We start from the raw sequence: 26,210 nt of genomic DNA on the forward strand, positions 1-26,210 counted from the left end.
TCTATCTATGGCCCTCTATCTATCCATCTATGGCCCTCTATCTATCCATCTATCGCCCTCTATCTATCCATCTATCGCCCTCTATCTATCCATCCATCTATCGCCCTCTATCTATCCATCTATCGCCCTCACTCTATCTATCCATCTATCGCCCTCACTCTATCTATCCATCTATCGCCCTCACTCTATCTATCTATCTATAGCCCTCACTCTATCTATCGCCCTCACTCTATCTATCGCCCTCACTCTATCTATCGCCCTCACTCTATCTATCGCCCTCTCTATCTATCTATCGCCCTCTCTATCTATCTATCGCCCTCTCTCTTGTTCTATCTATCACACTCACTCTATCTATCTCTATCGCCCTCACTCTATCTATCGCCCTCACTCTATCTATCTATCTATCTATCGCCCTCTATCTATCTATCTATCGTCCTCTATCTATCTATCTATCGTCCTCTATCTATCTATCTATCGTCCTCTATCTATCTATCTATCGTCATCTATCTATCTATCGTCCTCTATCTATCTATCGTCCTCTATCTATCTATCTATCGTCCTCACTCTATCTATCACTCACCCTTTATCTATCACCCTCACTCTATCTATCGCCCTCTCTATCTATCTATCGCCCTCTCTATCTATCTATCGCCCTCTCTCTTGTTCTATCTATCACACTCACTCTATCTATCTCTATCGCCCTCACTCTATCTATCGCCCTCACTCTATCTATCTATCTATCGCCCTCTATCTATCTATCTATCGCCCTCTATCTATCTATCTATCGTCCTCTATCTATCTATCTATTGTCCTCTATCTATCTATCGTCCTCTATCTATCTATCTATCTATCGTCCTCTATCTATCTATCTATCGTCCTCTATCTATCTATCTATCGTCCTCTATCTATCTATCGTCCTCTATCTATCTATCTATCGTCCTCACTCTATGTATCTATCTATCTATCTATCTATCGCTCTCGATCTATCGCCCTCACTCTATCTATCGCCCTCACTCTATCTGTCTATCTATTGCACTCACTCTATCTGTCGCCATCGCTCTATCTATCAATCTATCGATCGCCCTCACTCTATCTATCTATCTATCTGTCTATCTATCTATCGCCCTCACTCTATCTCTCTATCTATCGCCCTCACTCTATATATCTATCTATCGCCCTCACTCTATCTATCTATCACACTCACTCTATCTATCTATCGAATCACCACAGCATCACTCAGTACCACCACAGCATCACTCAGGGGCACCACAACATCAGTATGCACTACCACAGCATCACTGAACGCCACAGCATCACTCATCGCCACCACAAAATCACTCAGCGCCTCCATAGCATCAATCTGTGCAACCATTCAACAACAACTGGTTCAAATATGTTCTCTCAATGTTTCAAGCTTTATTACAAATGTCCCATAAAGATGTTAATATTTCACTTCTGTTCTTGGATTTTTGTCACAATAAAATACACTGAACATAATCTTCACAAAAGTTATTTACAAATGTTTAAGCTTTTGCCATTATAAATTACAATAACTTTTATTTAAGTATTAATTATTTAAAAAAATTCAAAGCCATTGTTATTTGTAATATCAATACATCCAAGTCACGAAAATACAACCCATATTGCATTACAAATGCTATAGGTGACTCCCTCGCCACCTTCCTCCACCTCAAGATCGCTGACATCCACAACAGCTTCAACGCCCAGACAGCCCCAACAGACATCGACACTCCAGACACCCCGCACACCATCGACCACGACCCCCTGCCAACCTGGACCAACGTGAACATAGATGACACCATCAAGACCATGAGCACAATCCACTCCGGCTCCCCCTCAGACCCACTCCTGCACCACATCTTCAACAAAGCCAGCAGCTCCATCGCACCCCACCTGCTCAACGTCATCAATCTCTCCTTCAAGACCGCGACCTTCCCAGAGAACTGGAAACACGCCGAGATCAACGCCCTACTCAAAAAACCCAAGGCGAACCCGAGAGAACTCAAGAACTTCCGGCCCATCTCTCTGCTTCCGTTCCCAGCCAAGGTCATCGAGAAGATCGTCAACAGACAGCTAACCCGATACCTCGAAGAAAACAGCATCCTGGACCCATCCCAGTCAGGGTTCCGCAGCAACTACAGCACCGAGACTGCTCTCATCACCGCCACCGACAACATCAGGACCCTGCTGGACAATGGTGAGACCGCGGCCCTCATCCTCATGGACCTCTCTGCCGCCTTCGACACCGTCTGTCACCATACACTATGCAAACACCTCCACGACGCAGGGATAAGAGACAAGGACCTGGAATGGACCACCTCCTTCCTCTCCGGCAGAACCCAGAGTGTCCGCCTCCCCCATTCCGATCCGAAGCCTCCAAGATCATCTGCGGCGTACCCCAGGGATCATCCCTCAGCCCAACACTGTTCAACATCTACATGGCCCCGCTTGCACAAGTCGCCCAACAGCACGACCTCAACATAATCTCCTATGCCGACGACACTCAACTGATCCTCTCCCTCACTAAGGACTCCCTCACCGCCAAATCCAACCTCCACGAAGGAATGAAGGTCGTCGCCGACTGAATGAAGATCAGCCGACTGAAGCTGAACACAGACAAGAAGGAGGTCCTCATTCTCGGCTCCAACCCTTCAGCCTGGGACGACTCCTGGTGGCTTACGGCACTGGGAGCAGCCTCGACACCCACGGACCACGCACCAACCTGGGAGTCATCCTCGACTCAACACTCTCAATGACCAAGCAAGTCAACGCAGTCTCCTCCTCCTGCTTCAACACCCTCCGCATGCTCCGCAAGATCTACAGGTGGATACTGACAGATACAAGAAGAACAGTCACCCAGGCCCTCGTCAGTAGCAGACTCGACTATGGAAACGGCCCCTACGCGGGAGCCCCGGCCAAGCTCATCAAACAACTGTAATGCATTCAAAACGCCTCTGCACGCCTGATCCTCGACATACCACGCCACAGTCACATCACCCCCCACCTGCGAAACCTGCACTGGCTCCCCGTCAACAAGAGGATTTCCTTCAAGCTCCTCATCCACGCACACAAGGCACTCCACAAGACAGGCCCAGACTACCTCAACAATGGCCAGCACCGTTCCGCCGAACTCGCCGTCGCCATCGTCCCTCGCATCCACAGAACAACCACCGGCAGCAGAGCCTTCTCCCACCTCCCTGACAAGACCTGGAACACCCTCCACTGAGCCTACGACAGACACAAGACTTGCTGACCTTCAGGAGGCTACTCAAGACCTGGCTGTTCGACCAGTAGCGTGCCCCCCCCTTTTTCCCCCAGGGCCTTGAGACCCTCACGGGTAAGTAGTCCGCTCTACAAATTCTTGATTGATTGATTGATTGATTAATAATTAAAGTTTTGAACAGCGGGGAGAGATAATGAATAATTGTATTTACACAGGGACTTTGAGTCACAGTTTTTATGAAAGCTCTGCACAATCTTTCTGAAAGTGTTGGCTACCAAATAGTGACAAACAAGAACAAACACTGACATATAAACTTATCAACGACTAGTCATGATAAGAAAGGAGGATGCTAAGGAACTGATCATAAGAATAAAGGATGGTACCATTGGGTTGGGTAACAATAAAACAACTGGTATATGTTGCCTAGTAACACCTGGGTGAAAATGAGCTCCAAAATATAAATGAAATGTTATGGTAAAAAGTATATTATTGGTTTTAAAACCAATTACTGCTGAGGCAAATGGTGGCTAATCCCTCTTTTGGCTATTTGGGTCAGTTTATGCTTTGGCCTCCATAACTTTTTTCCACATAAGGTATCAACGCCAAATGTGAATACATTTTTTCCCATCATCATGGGGATAATAACGCTACCTAGGGTTTGAGGATTCCCTTGGAGAGGACTGAGACAATAGGCAAAGTATAGATACACTTTGAGTTTTTTGGGGACAAATAGGAAATAAGTTCTGTGGATAAAAGTGCCTGTATTTGTTTTCCCCAAAAATGACATCAACAAATTGTTTGCAGTGCTAAAGTCACCATCTTTCCAGCCTACAGGGCCATGCATAGCTGAATCAAAAAAGCAAATTTTTATAATCAGTTTTGGTATTTTTCAGACAGGTAGCCCATTTTTTCTATTTTTTGTGCTTTAATCCTAAATCCAGTTTATGCTGAAAACCAATGTGAAACTCATGGATGACCCAGGGAGGTTATAGATTTTTTAGAGAAAAGTAGCAAAATTCTGAATTCAGCAAGGAGTCATATGTGTAGATCCCTCAAGGTTTTCCGAAAGAAACTAACCGTTGAAATAAAAAAAATATTAAAGATAAGGGGGAAAAAACAGCCATTTATGACAACTTTTTCATCTGTAACTTTTTGTCACATTGACTGAATTACAAAAACAATGCGTTGATGTCCACCCGTCACTTCTGGCTGTGGGGGTATATAGGGTTTGTAGGTTGTCCAAGAACCCGAGGTATCCAGAGCCAATAACTGAACTACACCTTACAATGGTTTTTAGGTCTCGCCTAACATTAGCAGCGCGCATGCAGTGCTCTCGCCATGCGAGGGCTTCTTGGAATCAATACGGTTCCAGAAGTCGTGTCTCTGCTCCGCTTGCATTCTTGATTGGTGCACGTCATTTAACTATATTGATTATGCAGAACGTAGTGTGATAATTGTACCGGACGTTTTTTAGTCCCACCTGGTTGCCACCCTGTCATCTTTTGGCCACACTCACTGGGATTGGATTTTTTTACTTTCGGGGGGAGACAGTGTCTCTTAATTAGCTGCTAAGCACTTTGTTTCTTGTATTACCACGTTTATCTTCAAGAATGCCTGACACGCCTTTCATTTCTCTGGCGCAGCTTGTTTAGCATTTCTGTGATGTACTGTCATGTGGGTTGTGCATTTACTATCGTGTGGCATTTAACTATCAATAACCGTTATAAGTTAATCACGGCTTGGGGCTTGTGCCGATTCGTACGCACTAAAGACGCCGCATGCCCGAAATGTTGTATTTTTTTTCCCATTCAGCTTTGCAAATGCTTAAGCCGCATGCTTTTTTTTTTAAGTGATGCGATGTTGTGATTTAACTTTAAATATATATATTTTTAATGAGACAGACCACTGCAGACTGGACGTGTGACATCAGCGCGTGGCGCCTTACATCACACGGTCCTTTCCTGTTATTAACAGCTCGGGCTGGCTGCCAGTTGTTTCTGTGGTCGGCTCAATGCGCGAGCTATAGGTGTCATCGACAGCACCAAGTGTTGATCTCCGCTTTGAGCCATGGCTACTGATGAGCTGCCTTCCAAGCTGAACCCGAGGTTGAAGGTGGAGGAAGGCAGCGGAGAGCTCCGGGACTTGGGAATGGCGGAGAACCAGAGTCTGAGCGGCAGAACTGGGAGCCCGCGCCAAGCGCTGGACCGGAGCGCAGCACTAAGTTGCAGCGGCGGAACGCCCTGAACGAGGGTTTAGGCGAGCAGCAGCCGCTAAGTTTGCGGGTCTTCAACCCATACACAGAGTTCAAGGAGTTCAGCAGGAAGCAGATCAAGAGCATGGAAAGCCATTCTGCCTCGCACTGCGTAAAAACAGTACTCCAGGCTGCACCCCCGCTGGTCCACAACAACCGTAAATTGAGTAAAGCCGCCACTCTACCTTGTGCACACCCTGCACATGTTTAGCCCCTGTATATTTCTAACGCGGGCCGTGTGTCTCCTACAGATATGCAGTGCTTGCATACAACACTCCAGGCTGCTAGGCTCTTGACCCAGAACCACCATAAACTGAGTGGAACTGCTACATGCCACCTTGTGCACCATCCGCACATCTGCAGAACGCCAACGTGTACATCCATTCACACCTACATTCATGCAGCACATGTACTAATCTCCCTGCTGCACCCTGGGTGCCAGCCTCTGCTGAACGAAGTCGAGCATATCGCGCAGATACAGTAAGTCACGGCACTGCAGCGCCATACACCCTTGACAGATCAGGATAACACCCTGAGGTTTGACAACATGAATACACATACGGCTGTATTTCCACACATCCAAGGTCTGTCACCCAGCCCAGACATGTATTGATGACAGGCTATCAGGCACACAGAGCAGTAAGTGCAGAGAAATGTCCATGCTACTGGAATCAAGCTATCCTGGCTGATGAGGGCTGAAAGTCCGAAACCTGTCCTAGGATACTTGTTTCCAGTCCAGGGAGGACCTGGCTTGGCAGTTCGGGCTGGACTGTTCCCATGGTGCACAGGGTTAAGACTGATTTGCATATGGCTGGGTTCAAACTAGAGTGGCAGAGTGAGCACAAAAACGATGGATTTAGGCCCAGATCTCTGTACTGGGGTGAATGTATGACATAGTTCTGCATTCTGTCCATCAACTGTTGTTTTTGCATTTGTCACCCTGAGTGGGACGGTTATGCTCAGACGTGAGTCCTGTGCTCTCCATGCCACTGGAATCAAGCTATCCTGGCTGATGAGGGCTGAAAGTCCGAAACCTGTCCTAGGATACTTGTTTCCAGTCCAGGGAGGACCTGGCTTCTCAGTTCGGGCTGGACTGTTCCCATGGGGCACAGGGTTAAGACTGATTTGCATATGGCTGGGTTCAAACTGGAGTGGCTTAGTGAGCACAAAAACGATGGATTTAGGCCCAGATCTCTGTACTGGGGTGAATGTATGACATAGTTCTGCATTCTGTCCATCAACTGTTGTTTTTGCACTTTCTAAAAATGGCATTTCTAAAATAGTAATGTTAAATCCAGCTTCACCAGTAAGGAGGATTTACTATTACGATTCCAAAGATATGAAAGATGAAAAAGTCACTTTTCTCTGATCAATAATTACAGCTTAAAAGTGTATTAAGGAGCAATTTATATAAAAGTGTATTAAGGAAGTCTCAATGCTGGCGTATGTGAGGAGTAGGCCTCACAGTAGAGAAAAACTAATTTGGGTGTTTGTCACTGCCAGTACATGTAAAGTTTAAACATAAATTCCCTCCCTTGTACTTACATGTCAGCCTGCTCTTAGGGTTACTTCTAGCCTACCTTAAGAGTGACTTATATGTAATAAAAGGGGAGTTTAAGACTTGGCAAGTAGTTGTAAATGCCAAGTCGAAGTGGAAGTAAACTGCAGCAACAAGCACTGCAGTGGCAGACCTGTCACAGGTTTGAAAAGCTACTTACGTAGGTGGCACAATCATTGCTGCATGCCCACTAATATCATTTGAAGTACAGGCCCTGGGTTCATGGTATATCACTTTACAAGGGACTTAACAGCACAACAAATGTGCCAATCAGGTATACACCAATGTCTTCATGTGTAGGGGAGAAGCACATGTACTTTAGGTCTGGTTATCAGTGGTAAAGTGCTCAGAGTCATAAGGCCCACAAAAAGAATCAGCAACAACATGAGGTAAAAGACAAAACGTCTGGGGAAAAACCACACTAAGGATGACAGGTCTAACACAGTTATACTATTCTGAAGCCTTATTCTGTGATTTGTTTCTGTATCATCGCCACTGCCATACACACCATAGTGACATGTAGAAATGTACTTTAAGGTGATTGGTGTTTGTTCGTCTGCATCAAAATTGGTAACACTGACACCAATCAAAAAAGAAAATGATGGTGCACATAACCAGAGGAGACCTTCTTGACAGACATCTCTATATTAGGTTTTCAAACTTCTGAAGAGGATTATTAACATTGTGATTTGATTTGATCTGATGTAATCTGAAAGATCTGAAAGAGCTCTCCAACCCCAACGCCGGAAACAACGACCTCACCCCTTCGCAAGACCTCTGCAACTCCCTCGCCTCCTACTTCCACAACAAGATCGCGGACATCCACAACAGCTTCAGCACTCAACCGACGCACGCCACGACCAAACCACCGCCCCCCACCACCACCACCACCCTCCGCGCCTGGACTCCGATCAGCACCGAAGACACCATCCGCACGATGAACTCCATCCACTCCGGATCTCCGACAGACCCCTGCCCTCACCACGTCTTCAACAAGGCCGACACTGTCATCGCACCCCACCTGCGGGACATCATCAACACCTCCTTCGACACCGCCACCTTCCCGGAGAGCTGGAAGCACGCCAAACTCAGCGCTCTACTCAAGAAACCATCAGCCGACCCCACCGACCTCAAGAACTACCGCCCCATCTCGCTGCTCCCGTTTCCGGCTAAAGTCATCGAGAAGACTGTCAACAAGCAACTGGCCGCCTTCCTCGAGACGAACGGCTCCCTCGACCTCTCGCAGTCTGGCTTCCGGGCCAACCACAGCACCGAGACCGCCCTGATCGCAGCTACCGATGACATCCGAGCCCTGCTCGACAACGGAGAAACGGCGGCCCTCATCCTCCTGGACCTCTCTGCGGCCTTCGACACCGTCTGCCACCGTACCCTAGTACAGCGCCTCAGCAACGTCGGAATCCAGGAGAAGGCACTGGAGTGGATCATCTCCTTCCTCGCCGGAAGGACACAGAGAGTCCGCCTCCCCCCGTTCAGATCGGAGGCCACCGAAATCATCAGCGGCGTTCCTCAAGGCTCCTCGCTCAGCCCAACACTCTTCAACGTCTACATGAGCCCCCTCGCAGCCATCGCACGCCAGCACAACCTCAACATCATCTCCTACGCCGACGACACCCAGCTGATCCTCTCCCTCACCAACGACCCCACCACCGCCAGAGCCAACCTGCATGAAGGGATGACAGACGTGGCCAAATGGATGTCGAACAGCCGCCTGAAACTGAACTCAGACAAGACGGAAGTCCTCATCCTAGTATCCTCACCCTCCGCCTGGGATGACTCCTGGTGGCCCCCCGCCCTGGGCAGCGCACCCAAACCAACAGACCACGCACGCAACCTAGGCTTCATCCTGGACTCCTCCCTCTCCATGACCAGACAAGTCAACGCCGTCTCCTCGTCGTGCTTCAACATCCTGCGCATGCTACGCAAGATCTTCCGATGGATCTCCTCCGAGACCAGGAAGACGGTCACCCAGGCCCTCGTCACCAGCCGTCTGGACTACGGCAACTCCCTCTACGCCGGAACCACCGCCAAACTCCAGAAGAGACTCCAGCGGATCCAGAACACCTCAGCACGACTCATCCTGGACATCCCCCGCCGCAGCCACATCTCCGGACACCTGAGAGACCTGCATTGGCTCCCGGTCAACAAGAGAATCACCTTCCGGCTCCTCACCCACGCACACAAAGCCCTACACAACCAAGGCCCAGGATACCTCAACAGCCGCCTCAACTTCTACGCTCCCAAACGCCAGCTTCGATCGACCAGCCACGCCCTCGCCGCCGTCCCCCGCATCCGAAGAGCCACCACAGGAGGAAGGTCCTTTTCCTACCTGGCCGCCAAGACTTGGAACTCCCTTCCGACCCGCCTCCGCCTGACCCAAGACCACCTCGCCTTCAGGAAGCAGCTCAAGACCTGGCTGTTCGAGCAGTAGCGGACCCCCCCCCACCCCCCCCAACGCCTTGAGACCCTCCGGGTGAGTAGCGCGCTATATAAATGCTTGATTGATTGATTGATTGAGTGATTGTGACATCGGTGATTAAAGGGACTAGAGTTTAAAAACAAGAAATGTTTTTTACAGTTCTATAATCTGCAGGAAACTGTCCTGTTTTTTGGCCCTCAGGAAATCTTGGTATTGGAGTATGCTCAACGACTTATCCGCAGGTCAATTCTTACTATATAACTCAATTACGAGATCACTTTCCGCGATGTAGGACGACATCACTGCCGAACTGGAGACACACCTCCTAATACAATACTTACATGTTATGGGCAATGGGTCACACATTGTATACTGGCTGTTTGAGGCGCTACTTATCCATACAACCAAACCCATGACGGCCCTCTGATCGCCATGGGAAACAGACAGGGGACAACAATGTGCAGACCAAGAATGGGACACGTTACTAGCGAACCCCCACTCATGTTCAGAGAAACTCTGAATTTAAGTTAATTCAGACATATATAAAACACAGAGGGCATATCTATCCCTGGACAAAATAAATCAATACTTTCACACCAATACCGCGGAGTGCCCGCGCTGTCTACTGACAGGCGCGGACCTCATACGCATGCTTTTGTTTTGTGCTTCCCTGCATACCTATTGGCAAGAAGTCATCACGGCACTTGCAACATGCACCGAAAGGACAATCATGCGCACATGCGATGTCTGCATATTAGGTCTTTATCCTAGAACAAAGACAAACAGGGTCACGTCGAGATTTATTGACTTGGGCTTGGTAGTCGCAAAACAGTTAATAACTAAAAGAAGGAAACACACTGATCATCCTGTAATTAATAGTTGAAAAAATCACTTCCAGTGTGGGCGCAAGCCAGCAACACATCACTACACAGAGAGGAAATAGCTGGGCTACGAAAATACCGTATTGCAATATATTGGTGTACCATACTTTTGGATTTAGCACGCATGGATGGGGAGAGGGAGAATGGATCTTCGCAAGCAGCTGATGTACGAGAGGAGGTTGCGGGTTCGCAGCTCTATAGTGATGTCGGCCCGAGTTGAGGATGGGGATTGACACAGGGACATGGGCCACAGTAACAATATGCAAGAGATGCTGGAGGAGTGGCATGGGTATCTATCCAGACTGACCCATTTGGTCAAGAGAAGATGATAAGAGTGGTAAGGATGTACTGGGTACGAAATATGCACAATGCATGTACAGTGACCTTGATAGTTTGTTTTGATTATAAATATATATCATATTTTATATATATATATATATATATATATATATATATATATATTACCTACTGGCGGTCGCCAGTAGGTATATATAGTTAGGATTTTTTCTCTATGGGATTTTTGAAAATTCTATGTCTAATAACTTTGGCGTTTGTGGACGGAATTGGCTGAAATTTTCAGGAAAATGGCACATTTTGTTTCTGAGCAGCCCTTGAAAACTTGGGGGGGGTTCGTCAAGGGGGGGCTGAGAAAAAAGGGGGGTCCCAAAATGTGTTTTTAACATTGAGTTTTCCATAGGGCGGTTGGCCTCACTTTTAGCCCGAACGGCTGAATGGATTTGCACGAAACTTGGCAAAATTGTAGGGACTGGTAGCCCGATGTGCCTTTTGTAGGTCTCAATATATGTGCTACAGTGGATTTTGAGAAATTAACGTTTAAAAAAAGATATATATCTGTAACAGCGGACCGGGCAGCGCTCCAGGACGCGTACTTTTCGCGCAACGGAGCTTTGTGAAGCGAAGCTGATTGGTTCTCCGGCGTCTGTCAACATTCCAAACAGTCCGTAGCGGCCGCCATCTTGTCTCTCGGTAGGATCGAGAGACAAGAGGAGGCCAAAGCGAAGGGGCAAATGACCATAAGGGGGAATAGTAGATCCTTGCTGACCCCCTACGTTTGATGTGGAGGTTTTAAAAGGGCCCCGCGGGGCAAAAAAAAAAAATAATAATAATAATCGAACGGCTGAATGGATTTGCACAAAACTTGGCAAAATATTAGGGACTGGTAGCCCGATGTGCCTTTGCTAGGTCTCAATATATGTGCTCCAGTGGATTTTGAGAAATTAACGTTCAAAAAAAGATATATATCTGTAACAGCGCTCCGCTTCGCGTACTTTTTGCGTTACGGAGCTTTGCGAAGCTGATTGGTTCTCCGGCGTCTGTCAACATTCCAAACAGTCCGTAGCGGCCGCCATCTTGTCTCTCGGTAGGATTGAGAGACAAGAGGAGGCCAAAGCGAAGGGGGAAATGACCATAAGGGGGCATAGTAGGTCCTTCCTGACCTCTTAGGTTTGATGTACCATTTTGCCAAGTTTGGTGTAATTCCGTTCAGCCATTCAGGCTGTAGACGTATGTAAATGTCCTATGGAAAATTGCATGGGGAAAACACATTTGAAAGTGTTGAAATTTAGAACCAATTAAAATGTTAGTTTGGTTTTGTATTTGTGTGTGATGAAAGTTAATTGGTTATGTATATATTTCAAATGAGAGGAAACCACAGCCATTTTGTGATACTACTGTCTGAGGTACATTTGTGAGGAATTTTTGGTGGTGAATTTCTGGTGTTTGATTTACACAGTACTAACACTTCTCCTACTTTTAAAAAGGTGAGTTGTTAATTTGTAAGGGGAACTATGTTGTACACTTGAAGATAATTTGAAAAATGTTTTCTGTTATTTATTTGCAGTCCTTCTGTTATACTAAATACGTGATAAAGTTAGTTTTATATTATGTATTACTAAAAACGATAAATGAAAGTGATTATTTTTTTCTGCAATTTACAGCAAGCAATTTCAAAATAAAATGGCTCACAATGAAGAGACCGTGGCAATTTCTTTTGAATTGTCCACTACATTGATTGAAATTGAGAGCACCAATAATGAAATATTGTCACAAGGAGGAGATGACTTGTATGATTCCATTAGATTGATTGAAATGGACAGCACCAATAATGAAATATTGGCACAAGGAGATGACTTGAATGATTCCACTACATTGATTGAAATTGAGAGCACCAATAATGAAATATTGTCACAAGGAGGAGATGACTTGTATGATTCCATTAGATTGATTGAAATGGACAGCACCAATAATGAAATATTGTCACAAGGAGGAGATGACTTGAATGATTCCACTACATTGATTGAAATTGAGAGCACCAATAATGAAATATTGTCACGAGGAGATGACTTGAATGATTCCACTACATTGATTGAAATTGACAGCACCAATAATGAAATATTGTCACAAGGAGGAGATGACTTAAATGATTTTTTTGATCAATCTCTTGATGGCGAATTTATCGAATGTTTGGAGACCATAGAGTTACAAGAATCATCATTGCAGACTTTTCATGAGGACATTGCTGATGAGGACATGTTACTAGTTCTTTCAAATTTAGAAAATTCTGAAGAATAAATTTATATTTAGAAATCAAAAATTGTTTGAGACATTATTCATTTTTATTTTTAATTTATGAGGTTGTAGCGAAGTGATTGTAGTATAAAATGAGACTTATAGTATAGAGTGCAACATTTTTATGTTACATGGTAAGTTTACTCATATTTACTTCCCTTCTGCCACTATATTATCTCCAATGTGTATTTGACATCTCTTCTTCATCTCCGGCCTCCTTTCTCTCACTGTGGGGCATATTATCAAGGGGGTTTATCTCCGCTTTTTTGGCTTTAAAAGCCAAGAAAGCGGAGATAAAAATTATCTCCCTATTACCAAGCTGTCGCTAACACCAGTTAGTGACAGCTAATAGGAGATAGCGACCATCTTGGGCCCCGCTTTGCATGTCAGTGATATTTATCACTAATGACATGCAAAGTGGGCGTGCCAAGATGTTAGCGACTGGAAACAGTCGCTAACATCGCTATCTCCTATTACCAACTTTTGGAGATATTCGCGCTAAGCGCGAATATCTCCAAAAGCTAACACCTGCCCTGAGCAGTTCTTCACCATGTTATCCAATGGGAGGTGGATAACATGGCTAAGAGCATTTGCTCGATAATGCATGAATATCGCTGACTTTTCAGCGATATTCATGCATTGCGGACGTTTTTTATCGCATTTGCGATAAACCTTGCTAATAGCAAGGTTTATCTGCGATAAAAATCGCCGATGTGCGGCGATAATTTTTGTCTCTAAACAAGTTAGAGACAAAAATTTTCGCTAGTTGTTGGTAATATGCCCCTGTGTGTCTCCGATGCATCTTATCGCTGCTATTTTGTGTAATTACAGAAGAGAGTAAAATAAAATAGTTCGGAACGTGAAAAGGGGGCAAAGTAGAGTACTCCTCACCCCCTAGGCCTTTTTAGGCGGTCCCAAAAGGATCAGTTTCTGCTTTCCTGAGAGATTATGGTATGAGTTCCATATACCACAATAACTTGCATTACAACATGCAAGATATCTATCTCCTTTTGGAGATATTCGCGCTAAGCGCGAATATCTCCAAAAAGTAACACCTGCCCTGAGCAGTTCTTAGCCATGTTATCCAATGGGAGGTGGATAACATGGCTAAGAGCATTAGCTCGGTAATGCATGAATATCGCTGAGTTTTTAGCGATATTCATGCATTGCGGCCGTTTATTATCGCATTTGCGATAAACCTTGATAATAGCAAGGTTTATCTTCGATAATTTCTGACGATGCTTAGCGGTAAAAAATTTGTTGGTAAGCATCGTTAGCGATAAATATCGCTTAACTTTGGTAATATGCCCCAACGTCTGTTAACGTTCGATTCGAAGGAAATGAGGAAGTGTTGAAAAACATTGTTTGCGCCATCTTGCCTTTTTTGAAATGCCACACTTTTGTGGTGCACGGCAGCCATTTTAGATGTCTTGACCAGACCCACTCTCTGCACGCTGTCGATTCGTAGCATGGCTCCTCACCCTCGCAAGCATCTTCCCCAGGCACTGGTCACCCCCACTCTCTGTCTTATGCATGGGCAATAAACCTCCCCCCATCTGCGCTGCTCTTCCCTGAGAATCACACTCTGTGCCCGCCCGACACCTCCCTTTCGCCCTATTCACTTCCGCACCCTCTGACACTCCTCTTCCTCTGTGTCCGATTGTCCAGGCTATCAGCTAGCCCTGCAGATGTAGTTTATGGCCCCAGCTGTAAAGAATCACCCCTCTTCAAAGGAGTTATAGTAGATCAAGGCCCACACCCGATGAGATCCGTCACACCACACGTGTTCCTACTATCTGAAAACCATCCTGTATTGTGATTGGGGAGGGGACCGAGCCTGAAGCGGAAGATTCCAGGAATGACTCTTGGTACATCAAAGTTTTTACAATTATGTGTCACATTAAAAATATGTAGCACTCCAACAAAGTAGTAGGAATATAAAACTTTAATAACATATAAATATATACAACAAAACAAAAACAGTAAAAACATTTAAACAACAAAGAGACCGTGGCAATTTCTTTTGAATTATCCAATAGATTTATTGAAATTGACAGCACCAATAATGAAATATTCTTGTCAGTAGCGGTCTGTTGTGCGAATAGTTCCAAGGCAGCAGAACGCGCTGAAATCTAGATGGCACGAAAGTGATGTCTAGTAAGTTGCCGCCCAGCAAATAACGGCGTGGGGCGCCGCGGGGGTGAGTGAGTCCAGTAGGCACCACAGCTATTCTTACCGGCATCGCAGAATTACTGCTGGGGACAATGCCTGTGCTGTAGCAGGGTCACAGCAGAAACAAAAAGGATTTTGTTGAAGATGTTGTTGGTTTTAAATTTGAAAACAGTTCTGGTGTCAACTGCTATGCTAATGTAGTGGTTAATGTTTTGTTTTCTCTAGAAAATGTAAAAGAGGGGGAGGCAGTCCAAAGTTCCGTTAAAAGGGCAAAGGAAAGGATCGGTGGTTTGAACTATCAGTGAAAAAGGGGAGGGGGTGCAACAATTTTTCCTACCGGGTCACACTGTGCTTTCACCGGAACTGAGGTCTGCAGGATTCTAGTAATTCAAAGTGAGGCTGGCGCCAGCATGGGAGCGCCGACGTCCCGCGGATACAGTTTCGTCACTCCACGGGCGATCATGGCAGTCATTCCCCATCGGGGGTCGGAGACTCCCGCGGCTCCTGTAGAATCTTCAAGGTCGTGGAGGACTACGGTGGTGGAGTCAAGCAGTGACCGGGCCATTTCTTTATGCTGTGCCCGCTCTTGCCAGGTCGACCGCCATTTTGAGAGTTCGGTAGCTACTGGCGATCGCGGGGTCAAATGAGCGGACGGGCTCCACCCTGCCGGGCGAGACGTTGCAGCATGGCCACAGTGGAAGAACCCTTTTCCGGGCGCCTGGAGCGCTGAGGGTGCAGCTGGGAAGCCTCCACCTGGGGAGGCGGGAGAGGCCTGTTCGCACCGTCTCTCCCTCCCAGTGCACCCCACGGCGTCTCACTTGAGATTTGTTATGGCCGGACCAGGCGATGAGGACGAGGGGGGGGGGGGGGGTCGGAGGCATGTGCAAGACATCCCCCCCCAGTGTTGTCGCAGCCATTATTCATGAAAGAAGAAGTGTCCCGTCCGTCTTCGGGCCGGGCTTCCGGTAGATGTCGGCCGGACGCCCCTGGCTCTGGCCCCATGAACGGGTTTCTTGGTTTATCGGCTGCAGCCGGATCCCGTCGTCCTCGGCCCCCCGACCGTTGGTGGCCGGACCGGAAGAGCATGTGGCGGGAGTACCTGCAACTCTCAAGGGCCACCGCGGCCGGACTGGGAGAGAGAGGGGAGGGTCGAGGAGACATTCCCCCCCCCTGCAACTGTTCAGCGTTGTAAAGGCAATCCCCTGGCCGGGTCCCGCTGGCCTCGGCCTCTCCTCCGGCTACACCCTACGTTAGGATCTCCTGGCCGAGGCGTGGCAGCAGGACCTGCCTTATATGGGCTGCTCCCGGCTGGGCGTAGCCGCAACCCAGCCCCACCTTGGAAGTTTCCAGAGTGGGGGCGGATGTTCTACTGACTTGCATTTTCCCTAGTCTATCGATTTTTTTGGCGTGGCAGGCGGTGGGACAGCGAGGGGTGATTTGGTTTCTCTTACTGTTTTTCTGGTCTCTCACCACTGGCATATTTTAACGTTTTCTTGTTTCTAGGACATTAATAGGTTTTATCATTACGTTATGTTATCGTTTCTTTGTTCGTTGTTTAATAAAAGTTCATGTTCATCAGTGGCCTACTGATTTTCGTTTTCCTATTCTTTTCTTTCCAGGTTGTTTCATGCTAAAGTTTCTGTTAACAGGATACAGTGATCACTTCGTTATTATTGCATATGTCCTTTTCACTAGGGGTGCTCTCTGGTCGGGCCAGATGACGTATCTCTAGTAAATGGTCCGGGTGAAACAGGTGTATCAATCAGTTGGGAGTAGATAGGCATGACAGATTACAACGGGGGAGAAAGGTCCGCATTACGTACCCTTTCACTACTTGCAAAGATTTTCCTACGTTTATTTGCAAACAGGGAATACCTCCAAAAAGAACTAATTCCCAAACAGTCAATGTTCGGACAATCAATCAATCAATGAGGAATGAAATAGGTACGACGTGTTAAAGGCTTGCGTTACCTACCCTTCACTATCTGCAAAGGGAGAGAGAATATTCCTATTCTTCCTCGTTTGCAGGCAGAGAAGATCCTTAAGAGAACCAACTTCGAACAATTCAATGCTCGATTGAAACAATCAACAAGGGGTACTGTGAACACAAATGAACGCCGCTTATGTACATACGCATTGCTATTTTCAACAGGTTGTTCCTAATGTTTCTATTTTAGCGAGGTCAAAAAGAGATCCCATTAGTGGCCTACTGATTTTGTTCGATTCCTTTTGTTTTTTTACACGATTTTTCGCTATCTGCAAAGACTAAACAGAGTATTGCGACTCTGTGCTTGTTTGTAAATAGAGAATGAACCAAAGAGAACAATCAATCAAATGGAGAGAGAAGCAGGCACGACGGATTACAAAGGGGGCAAAGGGCTGCGTTAACTACCCTTCACTATCTGCAAAGAGAGAGTACTCCTAATAGAAATGAGGGGTGGGGGGCAGCATTCAAAGCAGATCAGTGTGCATAAACACGAAAATGTTTTTACTTACCACGTACTTGACATTCGACAGCTTATGATATTTGCTATTAAAAAAACATTGAAATTCACTGAAAAAACCATAGGTTATAGACCATATATAGTTAGGAATTAGCATTTACAAAACCTTGAAAATTCACTGAAAAAACCATAGGTTATAGACCATATATAGTTAGGAATTAGCATTTACAAAACCTTGAAAATTCACTGCAAAAACCATAGGTTAGAGACCATATATAGTTAGCTGGACATTTTATTGACATAAAACCAATGAAATTCCATATATAGTTAGTTGCACTAACTATATATCGCGCACCCGCAATCCACTGCTGATGATGTCACATATTACATCATTCATGACATGGTCAGTGACATCACTGATGACATCACTGATGACATCTCAAATGACATCACTGATGACATCACTGATGACATCTCATTTGACATCAATGACCACATCACTGATGATATCATTCATGTGACAATACAATGCATCTCCTCACATTTTAATATAACCTCTGTTTCACCCAGTGTTAAAAAGAGTATAATTTTTGAAACCATTGACACACCAATACTAGTTACTACATACGCACTCACTGATTGCTACGTCTACACACACCTTCACTCATTCACCCATACAATCATTCATACATACAATCACTCATCTTTACAACACTATCATATGCACTCATACACCTATACAGACACTCACAGTCTGCCACTCATCCATGGAGTTACTCACACACCTAGTCAGTCCTGTAAAGAATCAATGACACTTCCATTTTCTTGTCTATACAGTTAAACATAGAGCACCTTACATTTTCTAACACATACTTACCTTCTTATACAATCATTGATACAAGTACAGATTGATCTGCACAGAGTCACACACCTCCCAGCTAGCCACACACACACTCAGTCTCCCATACAAATACTTGGGCAATCAATCAATAACCCATATAGTTACTCATATAGCTACTGATCAACACATGCAGCAGTTTACAGAACAACAGACATAATGATGCACAAATTAAGACAGTTTAGTCACTAACCCATGCACTCAGTGAGACACATTTAATCACTCACTCATACAGTCAGTCATGCACCTACTAAATCCTTCGTCCAGACACTTACACATCCACTCATTCTTCAATATGTAAGACATATTTAAACTTTATAGAAACAAAAAATCACTGGATGTTGTTATCAGTGATGTCATCAGTGATGTCATTTGAGATGTCATCAGTGATGTCATCAGTGATGTCACTGACCATGTCATGAATGATGTAATATGTGACATCATCAGCAGTGGATTGCGGGTGCGCGATATATAGTTAGTGCAACTAACTATATATGGAATTTCATTGGTTTTATGTCAATAAAATGTCCAGCTAACTATATATGGTCTCTAACCTATGGTTTTTGCAGTGAATTTTCAAGGTTTTGTAAATGCTAAGTTCGAGGCATATGGGCTGCAGATGGTACATTTATGAATAGATCGCCATCTGGTGTTGGGCTCGGATGATTGCACTTTGTTTTTCTTCTGGAGAAGTCTTTGTCGTTATAGGTGACTCCTCCTCTCGGTGTTAGTGCGCATGGGCATCGGCTCCATCCTTAGATTGTTTTTTTCCGCCATCGGGTTCGGATGAGGATCGAAGCGCTCCGGACCGACTTCAACAAAGAAGGTTATAACCGGCGCGTATTCCTTTCCAAATCGACGGTATCGTTATCGAACGCGACTTCACTCCATACCGACGCGGTTCGAAGGACGACGACTACGAGAAACTCGACGTAGTCCAGCCCGGGGTCCATGGAAAGGACTCCATTCAAAAAATGTCCAACGTGTGGTGCTAAGTTCCCACACAAGGACCTACACGAGGTGTGCAACCTCTGCTTGTCCCCTGAACACGAATCCAGGGACTGTGAGGCCTGTGCAGCGTTCTCGTCAAAATCGACGATTAGAAACCGTCGAGCCCGAAGATACGAGGTATCGAGAATGCAGTCACAAGCAATCCCGGAGCTGTTCGAGGACCAGCACCCAGAAGAGGAAGAAGAAGAGGCCGACGAGGCGGGGTCAGAAGCGGACGAGTCCGACGTCGAGGAAATCGACGTCCAACAAACCGTGAGTGACGACGTCCCTTTACCGAAAAACAGACCCCGCACGGTGTCGACCCCGCCCTCGAGCCCGGTCAGACAACCGAAAAAAGTTTCCAACGCCCCGCCTTCGAGCCCGGCAACGAAACAGAAACCGAAACACTCGGTCCCACATCATAGTGGTTCCGGTTCCGATAAACCGACCACATCGACACCGAAGCACCAGGTCAAGGAAAGCTCGAAGTCGAAGCAGTCCATGTCGACACCGAAGCACGCTTCGGCGCCGAAAACACCCCCGACACCGGGGACATCTTCGATACCGAAGAAGTCGGATCCGAACAAAACTTCGGCACCGAAAATACAAATGGACAGTTCAAAGAAAAAACACCTTGCGGAACCGAAAACTGCGGTACCGACACAGGAACACGGAACGGATCCTAAACAAAAGACTTTGTTTATTGACCCAAAGACTGGCAAGGTAGCCACAGAACTACCTAAAAAGAGGAAACATGAACATTTGGACGACAAGGCTCATCCAAAGAAGAGAACAATGGGGACGAATACAACTCCTCCCCCTTCTCCCAAACCTCACACACCATCTTCACCTCTTCCTCACAATAGGCCAGATATCCCTCCCACACGTCCATCTACACCTACAACAGATGGAGAGAGTGACACAGGGGAGGGGGGACACCCTGGGGATGATGAGGACACAATCCCAGAGGAGGCAGACCCATGGGAGGAGTATAATGTGGGATCAGGTAATGATACCGACCTTGAGTCATATCCCTCAAAACCTTCACCTCCTGATGACAATACTGGGTTTGCACAACTCATTACTAGAGCAGCAACATTTCATAAGGTAGACCTACATACAGAACCTCTAGTACAGGACTTCTTATTAGAAACACTACCTACTGCACAAAGAACATCAGGAACACTACCAATGCTAAAGGGCCTTCTCAGTCATACATCAGAGATATTCAAAGACCCAGTGAGGGCTAGGGTATTGAACCCAAGAATTGATAAAAAATATAGGGCAGCTCCAAAAGACCCAATATACATTAAGGGACAAATTCCTCTAGACTCACTAGTGGTCACAAACGCTCGCAAGAGAGCAAACTCTTTATCTACAGGAGAAGCTCCACCTCCTGGCAAAGAGTCCAAACTAATAGATGCCTCTGGCAAGAGAGTAGCATCTCAAGCGGCAAACAGTTGGCGCATAGCTAATACGCAAGCACTACTTGCAAGGTATGACAGAGCGCATTATGATGAGTTAGAAACACTCATCAAACATCTCCCTAAAGAACATCAAAAGAAAGCAGATCAACTTATCCAAGAAGGGAAGTTAATTACTAACACTTCAATAAAGTGCGCCCTAGACGCGGCAGAAACTGCGGCAAGGTCGACAAACACAAGCATCATGTTAAGGAGACATGCATGGCTCAGAGTATCAGGGTTCAAACAAGAGGTACAAACATCGTTACTGAACCAACCTTTTGATGGGAAAACACTTTTCGGCACAGGGACAGATGAGGCCCTAGAAAAGATGAAAAAGGATACAGAAACGGCTAAATCAATGGGAGCATTGCAACAGCCGACACAAAGAGGTTCCTTTCGTAGATCCACCTATAGAGGAGGATCCAAAAGTACAGGCACAAACCAACAGCAAACCTCTTTTACACCTACATCACCCAGAGGTAATTCTAGAGGTGGATACAGGGGTAACAACAACAAGGGTAGAGGTCGCGGAAACAACAACAACCGCAACTCTCCAACCCCAAAACAGTGACTTCATAGAGCTTCCCCCAGACCATATAACACCGGTAGGGGGACGCCTATCACAGTTCCTACCTGTCTGGGAAAACATCACATCAGACAAGTGGGTAAGACAAATTATCCAACATGGTTATTGCCTAGAACTCACAGCTACCCCACCAAACATCCCCCCCAAACAGCGTCCAATGAAACAAGATCACCTGACACTATTAAAACAGGAAGTAATATCACTGCTAGAAAAGCATGCCATAGAGAAGGTTCCACAGCACCAACAGGGAACAGGAGTATACTCCCTATACTTCCTAATCCCCAAAAAGGACGGGTCTCTAAGGCCAATACTGGACCTAAGACCTCTCAACGCATACATAAATTCGGAACATTTCCACATGGTCACGCTCCAACAAGTACTTCCTTTACTGAAGAAAGGGGACTTTCTTTCTACACTGGATCTAAAAGACGCTTACTTTCATATCCCTATTCACAAAGCCCACAGGAAATACCTCAGGTTTGTGGTAGAAGGACAACATTATCAGTTCAAAGTCCTTCCATTTGGTGTCACGACGGCACCAAGGGTGTTCACAAAATGCCTGGCAGTGGTAGCAGCTCACCTAAGAAGACAACAAATTCATGTCTTCCCATACTTGGACGACTGGCTAGTAAAAGCCAGGTCGCAAGAGGAGTGTCTGCAACACACACAAAAGACAATTCAGCTACTACACCAGCTAGGGTTCACGGTGAACTACACAAAGTCACACCTACAACCAAACAAGGTTCAACAATATCTGGGGGCTACTATAGACACAGAAAAAGCCAAAGTGTACCCCAACCCAGTCAGGGTCCAAGCAATGCTTACAATCATTCAGAGATTTCAGCCACAACACTCACTAACAGCAAGAGTGTTCATGCAGCTATTAGGCATGATGTCATCCTGCATACTGCTAATACCATATGCAAAACTACAAATGCGTCCGCTACAAGAATGCTTAGCGACACAGTGGAATCAGGCTCAAGGGCAGATTACGGATCTGGTGTTGGTAGACGACCGCACACACCGCTCTCTGAAGTGGTGGAACAGAACAAACATTACCAAGGGGCGGTCGTTCCTAGAGCCAATTCCACAGGTGACAATAACAGCAGACGCATCGCTCACCGGATGGGGAGCACATATGGACAAGTACACAGTACAAGGAAGGTGGAGTGTGCAGGAAAGAACACTACACATCAACTACCTAGAACTACTGGCAGTGTTTCTAGCATTGAAAGCCTTTCAAATACATGTTATCCACAAAGCAGTCCTGATCAGAACAGACAACATGACAGCAATGTATTATATTCAAAAACAGGGGGGACGCACTCTCTCCAATTATCCAGACTAGCGCAGGAAATTTGGAGATGGGCCATTCCTCAAAACATCTATCTGTTAGCCGAACACCTACCAGGAGTTCAAAACCAGATAGCAGACATCTTAAGCAGACAGTCGGAACAAATACACGAATGGGAACTGCACCAACAAATACTGCAGCCATTCTTCCAAAGATGGGGACAACCAGAGATAGACCTATTTGCCACTCATCAGAACGCAAAATGCCAAAGCTTCGCGTCCAGGTACCCACATCACCTGTCGCAGGGCAATGCGTTATGGATAAATTGGTCCAACAAATTTGCATACGCTTTTCCCCCTCTCCCACTAATCCCATTAGTGGTCAGGAAACTGCAACAACATTCAATGACCATGATACTAGTAGCACCCACGTGGGCAAGACAGCCGTGGTTCACCACGCTCTTGCAACTCTCACAAGTGCCACATCAAAAGCTATGAATTCTACCCATGCACCTTACACAGAACCATGGAGAAATAATGCACTCAGATCCAACTCAGTTGAACTTAGCAATCTGGCTCCTGAAATCCTAGAATTTGGGTACTTAGATCTCCCCCCAAATTGCATGGAAATAATTAAACAAGCGAGACGTCCAACCACCAGAGCATGCTATGCAGCTAAGTGGAAGAGGTTTGCTATACACTGTACTAATAACAATATCAACCCTCTAGACGTATCAACAAGGGAGATTATTTGCTACTTATTACACTTACAGCAATGTAATCTAGCGTACACATCTATCAGAGTACATCTAGCAGCTATAGCAGCATACCTGCAAAACAGGCAGCGCACATCACTGTTCAGAGTACCAGCGATAAAAGCATTCATGGAAGGTCTTAAAAGAGTCATTCCACCAAGATTACCACCTTCCCCAGTCTGGAACCTCAACGTAGTACTCACCAGACTAATGGGGCCACCCTTCGAACCTATGCATAGGTGCGAAATACAATTCCTTACATGGAAGGTGGCATTCCTTATAGCTATTACCTCACTCAGAAGAGTAAGCGAATTACAGGCATTAACAATACAAGAACCATTCCTACAGTTACACCAGAATAAAGTGGTTCTTAGAACAAACCCAAAGTTCTTGCCTAAGGTAATTTCAGCATTCCACATCAATCAGCCAGTGGAATTACCAGTCTTCTTTCCAAAGCCACAGACGGTGGCAGAAAGGGCTCTACATACACTAGATGTTAAAAGAGCCATGTTGTACTACATAGAAAGAACACAAGACTTCAGGAAAACTAAACAACTATTTGTAGCATTTTCCCCAACACATAAGGGCAATCCTATCTCTAAAGCAGGCATCGCAAGATGGATTGTAAGATGTATACAAATATGTTACATTAAAGCAAAGAGAACATTAACTGTTCCTCCTAGAGCTCATTCCACAAGAAAACTAGGAGCATCTATGGCATTCTTAGGGAACATTCCCCTAGATGACATATGTAGAGCAGCAACTTGGTCTACACCACATACATTCACAAAGCACTACTGTGTTGATGTACAGGCTGCACAACAAGCCAGAGTGGGCCAAGCTGTATTAAAAACTCTATTTCAGACAGTTGCGACAGACACTGGTGACCACCGCTAGGGAGGTAACTGCTGTACAATCTATTCATAAATGTACCATCTGCAGCCCATATGCCTCGAACGGAATATGCTACTTACCAGTATGCATCTGTTCTTGGCATAGAGGGCTGCAGAGTGGTACATGCCCTCCCTGCCTCCCCGGAAACCTGTGTCTGTCCCAACATTATCTTATTTAGATACATTTACATGGGCATATCTTTATGTACTATACTACACTACTCCATCTAACCCTACTATGGCAAAACAATCTAAGGATGGAGCCGATGCCCATGCGCACTAACACCGAGAGGAGGAGTCACCTATGACGACAAAGACTTCTCCAGAAGAAAAACAAAGTGCAATCATCCGAGCCCAACACCAGATGGCGATCTATTCATAAATGTACCACTCTGCAGCCCTCTATGTCAAGAACAGATGCATACTGGTAAGTAGTATATTCCTTCCTAACTATATATGGTCTATAACCTATGGTTTTTTCAGTGAATTTTCAAGGTTTTGTAAATGCTAATTCCTAACTATATATGGTCTATAACCTATGGTTTTTTCAGTGAATATATATATATATATCATATTTTGCCTCATCTTATTGACTTGACTGCATGCTTAGGCTCGGATACTCACGTGCAAAATTGGTTGGACATACAGCATAGATATTCGACTCCGTAAGATATGCTTTGGCAGTGGGAATGACATTGTATGCCCCGCGCAATGTAACCACTTGTCCTCTATGACTTTGTTCTCTGTTATTCTGCAATTCTGTAAAAATTGAAAAATGCAAATAAAGATAAAATTAAAGTATGCTCAAACAATGACACATGACTAGATCTCAGGTAATGTTGTTAAGTGTTGTTAAGTGGAATGACAGGTATCCTGATTTACAAGGTCTTGTAGTTGATTATTCTTGGAATGACTGTGCAACGTGTAGATGAATAGTAAAGTTTTAGGAATGCATCTCTTTGTTAAACTCTTGGCCCTGTTTAACATGTCTTATCTGTGTTTAATGTTTCCCTACAGACTGCTCTGAACATGCTTACAAAGTGCCAGGCATTGGGGTACACATCAGACGGGGTCCTGTGCACCGCCATCCATCCTGGCTGGGTCCAGACTGACCTTGGAGGACCAAATGTAAGTCAAATATGCAGGAGTCTGCCAAACTAAACAGGCAGATTCCTTCCAAAGTCACACAATCAGCTTCCCATATTTCAAAAGGTAGTATATACTACCCATTGTAGAGTCACCATTATCACCACAGGTTGTCTGCCCTATGGAGCCATAACATTTTTTTAAACCATATTCAGGATTTGTCCCTCTGATGGACAGGGCCCTATGTGGACCAATCTCCCTCAGGAAGAACCAGACATAATTCTGTTGAAGGAGTCCACGCTGTACTCCAGAACTCTTTACCTGCCAGTATGCAAAGGAGCAATGAGAGCAGCGAAGTGGCTATTTGTCAACAAGTCAACACAATAAAAAGGCCATAGAAAAACAAGAGTTAAAAAACAAATAAACCAGAAACAATAACGATCTTCAGCACCACTGACAAAAATGTGCTTGTGGGTAAATCACCCTCAGGTGACTACACTTTGCCTAGGATTACCTGTTTCCTACAATCCATCATATCCCAGCTTCTCTGATATGGACCCCGCCCCCACAAACTTTCCTTTGCACCACTCTCCATGTTAAAGATGCCTTTTCTAATGTCAACATATTCCCTTTAAGATGATGATAATGTACATGAATGTCGTTTTAA

General features: G+C 45.5%; 1 protein-coding gene across 1 annotated transcript in view; it reads left to right on the forward strand.

The window, feature by feature from the left end:
- The window catches only part of LOC144798356 (C-signal-like), a 294,329-nt gene that overhangs the window by 163,617 nt on the left and 104,502 nt on the right, over positions 1-26,210 (forward strand). Inside the window, exon 5 of the mRNA XM_078669192.1 lies at positions 25,475-25,585. Within this exon, the coding sequence (XP_078525318.1) occupies positions 25,475-25,585 (111 nt within the window). The remainder of the gene's footprint in view (positions 1-25,474; positions 25,586-26,210) is intronic.

Source organism: Lissotriton helveticus, chromosome 12 (genome assembly GCF_964261635.1).
Source record: "Lissotriton helveticus chromosome 12, aLisHel1.1, whole genome shotgun sequence".
In the NCBI taxonomy this organism is placed as follows: Eukaryota; Metazoa; Chordata; class Amphibia; order Caudata; family Salamandridae; genus Lissotriton; species Lissotriton helveticus.